This window comes from Chaetodon auriga, chromosome 23, assembly GCF_051107435.1.
Source record: "Chaetodon auriga isolate fChaAug3 chromosome 23, fChaAug3.hap1, whole genome shotgun sequence".
Classification (NCBI taxonomy): domain Eukaryota; kingdom Metazoa; phylum Chordata; class Actinopteri; order Chaetodontiformes; family Chaetodontidae; genus Chaetodon; species Chaetodon auriga.
Genome location: NC_135096.1, coordinates 17,793,109 through 17,803,097, shown reverse-complemented (window position 1 = coordinate 17,803,097; position 9,989 = coordinate 17,793,109). Strand labels below are relative to the sequence as shown.

General features: G+C 45.4%; 1 protein-coding gene across 1 annotated transcript; it reads left to right on the top strand.

The window, feature by feature from the left end:
- Nucleotides 1-1,796: 1,796 nt before the first annotated feature.
- On the top strand, nucleotides 1,797-9,635 carry desmb (desmin b). The gene is made up of 9 exons (XM_076723094.1): nucleotides 1,797-2,412; nucleotides 5,043-5,103; nucleotides 5,306-5,401; nucleotides 7,007-7,168; nucleotides 7,302-7,427; nucleotides 7,508-7,728; nucleotides 7,952-7,995; nucleotides 8,359-8,447; nucleotides 9,432-9,635. The coding sequence occupies exons 1-9, from the start codon at nucleotides 1,835-1,837 to the stop codon at nucleotides 9,471-9,473; spliced, it is 1,419 nt and encodes a 472-aa protein (XP_076579209.1). The 5' UTR covers nucleotides 1,797-1,834; the 3' UTR covers nucleotides 9,474-9,635.
- Nucleotides 9,636-9,989: the final 354 nt, after the last annotated feature.

Here is a 9,989-nt window from a genome sequence, read left to right as displayed (position 1 = left end):
CTGTGCTTTGACTGTGTGGGAACCAGAATCCTTTATTTTCCTTGCGGAGACCACCATGTGCTGTAATTACTAAATGAAAGCACAGTCTTAAAGTGTTTAAAGTGTGCTGCTCTCACCACACCCAGCCTCACTGATCAGGGATGTCACACTGTACTGCGGTACATCGTGACATCACTGCAGCCAGGTGGGATGTTAACTCAGCAAAGCAAGTGAGGTAACATTTACTGTGATCAGTGTGAACTGGATATTTTGCAAAACCAGTATTTTCCATTTGAAAAAATATTCATATACTAAAGGTCTTATTGTCCCAGTGAGTCACAGCAGTGAGCTGACGAGCACAGTACCAGGAAGTGGAACAGCTAGGAAGTTAGTCACACCTGTGTAAGTCACTGAGTCAGCAGTGGGAGGGGTCTATTGATCATCAATAATCAATCAGGAGGCTGAGACACGGACTCAAAGGATGTAAAAAGTGCATCACATTTTTTTTTTTTTAGAATTTCTCTAATGTGTCAAATAGAGGTTCCAATGAACAGGTGCATTGTGGGTTATGTTATCAATTTATGTTATTTTGAAATCTGTGTCGAAAGACAATAAAACTTCTTCATCGAAACATCACTGCTCACCAAATAAAAGCTTGCTGGAGACTCCTGAAAATGCACAAACCTTCATCAGATGTTTTGAACTGGTGTGTTTCAGTCGCTTTTTCCCCTTTAAACACATTTTCAACATGATCTTTAAATCCACTTCACTGTCACACACGACTGATATCGTCATTAACGGCACTTATTGTTTGGGAATGTGGACTTTCTCCTGCAGGCACATGCTGCACCTCTCCTTCTCTCGGGATGGGATAGTTTTCCTTTTTAAGGCAGGTTCGTCAAAGCTCTTCCCCCCACGGGTGCTGCCATTAACAACCTGCACCGCCTCGCCATGTGAGGACGTTGCAGAGTGTCGAAAGCCACCGTCCGTCTTTGCTTCTTCGCATCGTTATGTCATGAGATCACAGACAGGGAGGAAGAGGATGTTCTCATGAGACTGTGATCCAACAAGTCCTCTGAACTAAATGACTGCACAGGTTGTTTGTCATCGCCTACCGAACGTTCATGTGGTTAAGGTTTGGTTACATTGAGAAACAAAAACTACTTGGTTTACGTTAAAGAAAGATTGTGGTCACGGTAAGAAGCAGGACATCCACACTAATGTGAGCTCTGCATGAAGAACGCAGCCTCCCTCATTCATTTCAATGAGACTTGGTGTTGGCACAGTGCAGACGCCTCCTGCAGGAACACGTGTTGGGATGTCCAGAAAACAACCTGGCTAAGTAAGGTGCTACACTGGTCAGTCAAATACATGCATGTACACATTCCTGGCTGCTGTCACAACTTTCCGGTCCAATCCTATTGGACAGCGTTAATCTGTGCCGGGCTTTGGCGTCTGATAAGCCTTCAAACTCACAGATACTCAAACTGCACTTCCTGTATCATGTGTAGCTTAGTACAAACTGATGAGGAGGAATCTAAAAAAGAGTTCAACTTTTTTCTGCAGTGTAATGCAGCGTTACCGAGCAATGGATGGCATAGGCCAATCAAATTCCTTCAAAGTGCAACATTATGAGGCAGAGAGGGAGAATGAAGAGGAGGTGGTAAAGAGGCAGAGAAGGAAAAGAGAGAAAAAAGAGAAGAGAGAGGGAGAGACCTAGAGAGAGACAGGGAGGGCATTTACAGGGAGGAGGGGGTGAAAAGCGAGGGAGGGGGTAACTACAAATAGGCAGGAGCAGGGAGGTCTTCTTCAGTGCTCCCCTCTGCTGCAGCTGCGGCTCTCCTCGTCCTCCAACATGGCCTCCTTCAGCTCCTCCGCCCAAACCGCCTCCTCATACCGCCGCCACTTTGGCCGCGGTACCTACGCCTCGCCTTCCCTCAACCGCTCGCTGCTGGGGCACAGCAGCGGCAGTGGTGGGGGCCATGTCACCTCCAGGGTCTATGAGGTGACCCGGACCAGCTCGACGCCGGCCTACCGGGTCTCTTCCGGCTATTATGGCAAGCCCCTGGCGGGCTCACGGGCCTCCATTGGGCGCTCCTACGCCGGCATGGGCGAGACACTGGACTTCAGCCTGGCCGACGCCCTCAACCAGGAGTTCCTGACCACGCGGACCAACGAGAAGGCCGAGCTGCAGCACCTGAACGACCGCTTCGCCAGCTACATTGAGAAGGTCCGCTTCCTGGAGCAGCAGAACCAGGTGCTGGCAGTGGAGGTGGAGCGTCTGCGTGGCCGCGAGCCGACGCGCATCGCCGACCTGTACGAGGAGGAGATGAGCGAGCTGAGGAGGCAGGTGGAGATCCTGACCAATCAGAGGTCACGCATAGAGGTGGAGCGGGACAACTTGGCCGACGACCTGGACAAGCTCAAACTCAGGTGGGAGGGGCCAGACGGCGAGTGTGTTTCTTTAAGAAGTTTTTGTGTGTGTGTGTTTAAAGTAGGTTCAAAAACGACAGAAAAAGAAAAGTTAGTTTGAAAAGTATGAATAAGTCGAGCAAATCAAGAGATGTCTCCCTGCTGATGCTGCGTGTGGATGGAGAGGTGGATGAACGGGCGGATGAGTCTCAGCTGGCAGCGTCGTCAGCTGTTTGTTGAGGTTACAGGAAGCGTCTTCAAACCCTGGTGAGTGGGTTTGTTCTTAAAGGACCATGCCGTGTTTTTAACCAATGACCAGAACATCACAGTAAGATTCTGACTGAATTCAAAAACTTCAGTTCAGCTTTTTGTGAATCATTTCGATGGCGCTGCTGACATCTCCGCTTATCGCGAAAGAGATCTAGAAATAACCTCCACCTCACAGAAAGAAGGGAGAGGATGACTCACTGCTGATGCAGTGGGAGAAGAGTTTTATTAACTCGCCTACCGACTGTCAGCAAGTGCACTGAGAGGAGGAACCACTCGACATATCAGTTTCAGCAACATATTTTTGTCCATGACAGCAGAAGGTTGGAGGTGTTGCACTGTTTCATAATGACGGTGGAGACACTGACAGCAGCAGTCACATCCTCCAGCTGCTCTGTTGAAACTTATAAGATCATGTTTTGGCTGAAAATACTGCAAACGCTGCAGTAAAATGTTCCAAAGTCACATTGAAAATACTCACTTTGATACCTGTTGTAGAAATGCTGACATGACACAAATGAATAGATTTAATGTATCTGTGGTTTGCAGAAATGTACAATCCCAACATTTCACTCTGGTCACTGAGCCGCTTAAAGCTCTGCAAAATGAAGACTTTTACTTCTGACACTTGCAGCTGACAATACTTTCATACTTTTACTTGTAATCGGATACTTTTACCTTCTAGTATTGTGACTTTTTCTCAGTCAAAACATTTGAATACTTCTTCCAGCGCTGCTTGAACGTGCTTCATCTCCAGCTGTAGCTTCACTTCTCATGCAGCAGATCACAGTGTGCTTCAGGTTGATTTACAGCTGGAGATAGAAAAGAATCATTAAAACATGTTGCACAAAAACATGTCCAGACTCCCTCACATGAAGAACTGCATTTAGACATTGAGAAGACATTTTCTGACTCTTGTCTGCTGTTATAAATACAAACACATCTTTAACTTCGAGCTGACACTGAGCTTCGGCTTGGATCAGGCACATGATGAGCTCTGATTCCTGCATTCAGTCGTCTTCATCCTGCTGAAGTGCTTGTGAGCAACACACCGAATCCCAAACTTCTTGCATTCAGATCTCTTAAAAGTAGTCAGTGCAGTGAAGTTGGTTGAGGTGGAGCTCATTCAGAACCGTTTTGCAAAGGACTGAAAGTGATGATTCTTTTCATTCTGGATGAATTATTTTCTCCATCATCCATCGATTGATTGATTGGTTTGTAAAAACTGTGAGAAACGTCGTCACAAAGCCCAAAGCGACACGTTCACCACACTTGATAAGTCCAGTAACGGAGCTGTCTGACAAACGTAGCAGAAAGTGAAATGTTTCCCTCTCAGACGCAGGAGAAGGTGGCACGAGGAGAAAATACTCAGCTTGAGTAAAAGTACTTAGTTACTTTCTGACACTGTTGAAGTCAAACACTCGTCTCCTGCCCGGTGTCAGCTTTTATTGAACATTCTCTGAGATGTTTAACTTTAAAAATGATGGATGACGATTATGTGTGTGTGTGTGTGTGTGTGTGTGTGAGACCAAAGTTCATCTCACACACACACACACACACACACACACACACACACACACACACACACACACACACACACACCATGCCTACACTCTTCTATAAAAGGAGAGGAAAGAGCTCCCACATATCATCAGGGATCTCTGACGATCTGTCCTTTCTCTTCTTCTGTGGTTTACATCTGAGGTGGCACTTTTACAGATTCAGGAGACGAGTTCAATATTTCATGACAGCTTCAGAGTTTTCACTCACAGCAAAATAGAAATAAAGCTTTTATCTGCACTTTTATCTCCTTTTACTGGATTTCTGTTTATTACGGCCAGTTCTGCCACATTAACTGTGCAACAGACTCTGAATTTTTTTGGCTTAATAAACAAAAAGAGCATCTGTTCACCGCAGGAGAGGATTATAATAACAGCTGGTGTCATGTGAGAGCTTTTATGGCAGCCATGAATGTGTTGTTGGCTTTTTGTCTTTTGCTTTTCAGTTCAAATGTTTAACTTGATGCTTAAAATGACCTTTAAATCAGGGCTGCAGCTGCCGCTGACATGACTGAGGTCACGTCTTTTGTATTTTGAGTTTAGTGGTTAAAATCTTACGCAGAGTGAGGTTTTTTAGGGTAACTGCAGAATTCTTAGACTTAGATTATTCAGTATTTCTCCACAGCACTCCCATAATTTCCTAGAAAGTTTCCAGGAAACACTGAAGCAATTTGGTAAAAGAGAATGTCCTTATACATGTTTGTTTATTTCCAGAGCTGCTCCATTTTAACACAAATATATATTTAAACAGCTTAAAACTCGATAAATTAATGATGAATTAATAATCTGCATTTAGATCTACTCACTGTCTCTCACCTCCACCAGACTCCAGGAGGAGATTCTCCAAAAAGAGGAAGCAGAAAACAACCTGGCTGCTTTCAGGGCGGTGAGTCCCTCATGTGCTCCTGTTTGTACTGTGTATTAATACACATGGCCTCAGGTATTCACTCCAGTATTGGTTTTACTGCAGTAAAATCAATGGTGACGTATGAAAGTGTTCCTGATCTTTGGAAATACGCTACAGATGATCAGAACTTCCTTAATTTTGTACCAGTTTTAACAAAGATGTCTTAAAACTGCTGCTGCAGGACGTGGACGCTGCCACGCTGGCTCGTCTGGACCTGGAGAGACGCATCGAGACGCTGCAGGAGGAGATCGCCTTCCTGAAGAAGATCCATGAAGAGGTTCTGTCCTGCTTCGTCCTCTGTTTCTGTCCCTCTGCTCATTTCCCAGTGCTCAGTTAACAGTCTTTAGCACGCCGTTACTACAAATGGGGCAGAAATGAGACATTTGAGGCGTGAAGTAATTTGAAGGGGAAAATTACAAAGTTGAGGGAACAACAGAAGTATTTTGAACTGATTTGAAAGAAATCACTGATATCTTTTGATGTGTATTTCAAATTGTGCACATGAGCAACTTGAAGAGCAAACAGGCGTCTTATGGTTATTAAGGATCAAGCGAAACCTCGGAGCTCATTGATTCCCTCCTGTCTGTTGTGTCTGTGTGGCTGTGCTGCATTTGGCCTGTCCGTCTGTCCGTCTGTCAGCATCTGTTGCTACATCTGTGTGTATTAGTCACGTTGTGGGGACAGAAGTATGTTTACACAGTCACATTGTGGGGACTTGTCATCCTTATGGGGACAAAAAAGTCCTCATAGCAGAATCATTAAATTGTCAGGTGAAGACTTGGATTAAGGTCAGTGTACGTCTTCAGGAAATGAATGTAAGTCAATGTAATGTCCTCTGAAGTGATGGAAACACGGCTGTGTGTGTGTGTGTGTTTGTGTGTGTGTGAGATGACAAATGAGAGGATTGGGGATGTATACAGTTTCACACACAAAGCCTGTGTGTTGGCAGCAGGCCTGAGCAGTGCTGCAGCAGAGCACTGAAATCTCCCACAGCAGATGTACGGCTAAAATTACTCTGTGTACCGGCAGCGGACATCCGCGTCCCTGAACAGCACAGGCTTGTAAGCTTGTGTGTGTGTGTGTGGTGTGTGTGTGTGTGTGTGTGTGTGTGTGTGTGTGTGTGTGTGTGTGTGTGTGTGTGTTTCCATCCTGATAAGACTTGATGGCTACACGATGCCAAAGCCGAGTGCTTGCTCCAGTGTTCGGGTGTTTTTTTTTTTGCTGGACGGTGAGGTTAAGACTTGATTAAAGTCTGAAGTGACAATTTGAAGTTTGTCTGTAAAGTATGATTCCAAGGTACTTGTACTTTACTTGAGTATTTCTGGTTTATGCAACTTTATACAATTTGGTGCACTTTTTTATTGCACTATGAGTGCTTGTACTTTAAGTACTTTCAGTGCATTTTGCTGATAGTACTTTTATCTAAGTTGGGTTTTGAGTTTTCAGTGTGGTATTTGTACTTTTACTGAAGTAAAAGAATACTTCCTCCACTGGCAGACTGCAGTTGTTGAGGTGCATTCATTAAACAGGCTGTCGAGGTAGCAACATTAGTGAGTTAACAACGACTAAGAACAAGAACACACACTTACCCATTGTGCTGAGGGTTCAATCAAAAGGCCGTAAACATGGTGACAACTTCCTACACTTTGAACCCAGCGTGGTCGCTCCCTCAGAGGTTTGCTATTGGCTGAACACGTTTAGTTTGTGTGTCAAAGTTCATTGAATTAGATAGATTAGAAATTGCAACACACACTGGCTGCATCATTTAACATTGTGTTTGATGCACACATACACCTGACCTAAAATAGCGTGTGCACACACACACACACACACACTCTCAGCTTTAACCCCCACCTTGCTGACCTCCTAACTCCTCCTGCAGGAGATCCGCGAGCTGCAGACGCAGATGCAGGAGACTCAGGTGCAGATCCAGATGGACATGTCCAAGCCTGACCTGACGGCGGCGCTGAGAGACATCAGAGCCCAGTACGAGGGCATCGCCGCCAAGAACATCGCCGAGGCCGAGGACTGGTACAAGTCTAAGGTGAGGCAGGAAGAGACTGCTGCTGGCTTTAGAAGCTGGCATCAAAGTCTGGTCTGAGTCTGAACAGGTTATCCCTGGTGTCAAACCTTAGCTGGAGAGCATCATGACGTGGTTTTGACCTTTGTGTCTCCAGGTGTCCGACCTGAACCAGGCAGTCAGTAAGAACAACGAGGCCTTGAAGCAGGCCCGGCAGGAGACCATGGAGTTCAGACACCAGATCCAGTCCTACACCTGCGAGATCGACTCCCTCAAAGGCACCGTATGTCTCACGCTCACAAAGACTCCACTCTTCATCTGCACCCTGAGCTCTGTTTCATTTCAGACCTGTCTCAAATCCAGAATGAGTCCCTGATGAGGCAGATGAGGGACATGGAGGACCGTCACGGACTCGAGGCCAGCGGCTTCCAGGACACCATCGCCCGGCTGGAGGCGGAAATCGCCAACATGAAGGACGAGATGGCGCGCCACCTGCGCGAGTACCAGGACCTGCTCAACGTCAAGATGGCGCTGGATGTGGAGATCGCCACCTACAGGAAGCTGCTGGAAGGGGAGGAGAGCAGGTGATGCTGGAGGATTTCATTTCAGGGAATCACTGAACCTACACAGATGAATTTCAAACCTGCTTTAAGGGGGATTTTAAGTCCTGACTGACTGTTGTCTATAAAAAGGGTTTTCATGTTAAATTCTGTTGGTTCAAGATGAGAAAAGTTTGTTCACATGCTGTCAGCTGGACTAAATATACTACACTTCATGTTTTCAACACTGTTCTTTGTGTCTTCACAGGATTACCTTGCCTGTGCAGAGCTACTCCACCGTGAGTTTCCGAGGTACGTACAAACCTGCTGTTGCCTGAACACACCACTAGAGAGCGCGGCCTCTATGGCCAGCACAGGGTCTGGAGTTTTTACACCTGATTCAGACTTCATAATCACTTAAATGCCCATTTGATGATTCCTGCAGGAGCAGAACATAATAAGCAAGATTAAAAAAAATCCTCAGGGTTAGATTATGAGAAGCTGATCAATGCTGCAAACTGTTTTATCTTCTGCTTCTAATACAGCAAAGTGGATTTAAAGGTTTATGTGTCCACGGGTCTCAAACATGCAGCTGGATTCTTCTTTGCCATATTATATTTTTAAATGGAATGAACGTCTGTCGTGCTGATGGAGATATCTTCTGTGTTTGAGCAGAGACCAGCCCTGAGCACCAGCAGCGCTCCTCCGAGATGCATTCAAAGAAAACTGTCCTCATCAAGACCATTGAAACCCGCGACGGAGAGGTGAAACACAAACGAAATCTTTCTTTGAGTTATTATGGAAATTAATAAAATACAATTAGATGCACTAAATAATAATAAAAAAAGAACAAAATGAAGGATTTAGATTCAGTGTGGATCAGCAGGTGATGCTCTAAACTGCTTTGTTCACATAGTTTAATCTTCTGACCTGAAACTAATGGACTGACACTAACATTGATCAGTATTTAGACGGGGGTCAGTGCTCTCTTCTAGTTCATTCTGCTCTAAATAGCCAGAGTCAATGGTCTGAACTGACACCTCTTCACCTCCTCCTGTCCTGATCAAAGTGTCCTGTTTTGAGGTGAAGCTGGGTAACAGCAGCTCTATCTTTAGTCTATGCTGAAGTCGCCCTCACGACCTTTGACCTCAGCAAACTAGCATTTGGAGCCAGTTCTCAGCTTGTAGAAGCATCGAGGGGCTCGCAGCACGACAGCGATGTTTCTCACCTCAGTCAGGAGGCATTTGTGATGCTTCCATGTAAACACACCTACACACACACGCAGCGACTAGTTCAGCCAAAGAGTGCCAACCAAACATCCGATCTGCCCGAGTGGAAACACGCAACACCTGCGGCTTCCTGGGAAAACAGGCATAGCAGGCGTGTTAAGACAAGTCAGGGTTGCCCTTTCCCCCAGTGAAAGCAGCACTTTGTCTTTGTCTCTGTTGACTCTGTTGAAGGATGGCATGCTGCTGTTTTTTCTGCCTTTGGCAATGAAAAACAAAGGTCCCTAAAACTTATAACTACTTATTAGTTGTGAGTGACACAAATCTGCCAGTGCAGTTAGAATAACCCTAAGCCTTTAGCAAAATGAAGACTTGATGTGGACGTTTCCGAAGCGCAATAAAGACACACAAGCTTGGAATGAGTGCAGGACATGAGCCCGTCTCACACGGCGTCTTTTATCTCTCTTCACGTGTATCTTTTCTATCTCTGGACGTCTCCTTACCTGCATTTCTGTCCTCCAGGTCGTCAGCGAGTCCACGCAGCACCAGCAGGACATCATGTAACGATGCAGAAGATAAGAAGAAGAAGCTCATCTGTCCCTCCCTGAGTCAGACAGATGAAGAAAACAATGAAGTAAAAAGACTTTAAACTCATGATTCCGGCCTGTACTGTGATATGTGAAAGCAGGGTGGTCTCGTTAACTTCACCAGGGTTTGTTTATCTCTGCCTGGTGGTGTGTTTTAGCTGGATACAGCACAGATGGATGAAGCTGGCTATGGGTGCACAAGCCGCCCTGCAGGACATCTCCGTGTCACAGTCATTTCTGTCTTTAATTTACTCCCAAAAAGTGAGAAAATATTTTAAACTGCTCTCATTAGAAATCAGCTTGTTTCAAGTGTCTGTATCTTGAGACAGGGAAGAATAAGGTGGTCTGCTGCAGCGGAAATAAGAAAAAGATGCAATTAAGGATAAAAATGACTTCACAAGATGGAGATACTTACCTGATAATTAAATACACAGCAAAAGGGTAAAAGCATTTCAGCATTAGCATTGAATGAGACACTCTGGTGCTGTTTACG

Excerpts from the sequence above, each read along its gene's own strand:
- desmb (XM_076723094.1), top strand. The coding sequence starts at position 1,835 with ATGGCCTCCTTCAGCTCCTCCGCCCAAACCGCCTCCTCATACCGCCGC. Across the intron at positions 5,402-7,006 it reads TGAAGAAGATCCATGAAGAG|GAGATCCGCGAGCTGCAGAC; the intron begins GTTCTGTCCTGC and ends CTCCTCCTGCAG. Across the intron at positions 8,448-9,431 it reads TTGAAACCCGCGACGGAGAG|GTCGTCAGCGAGTCCACGCA; the intron begins GTGAAACACAAA and ends TCTGTCCTCCAG.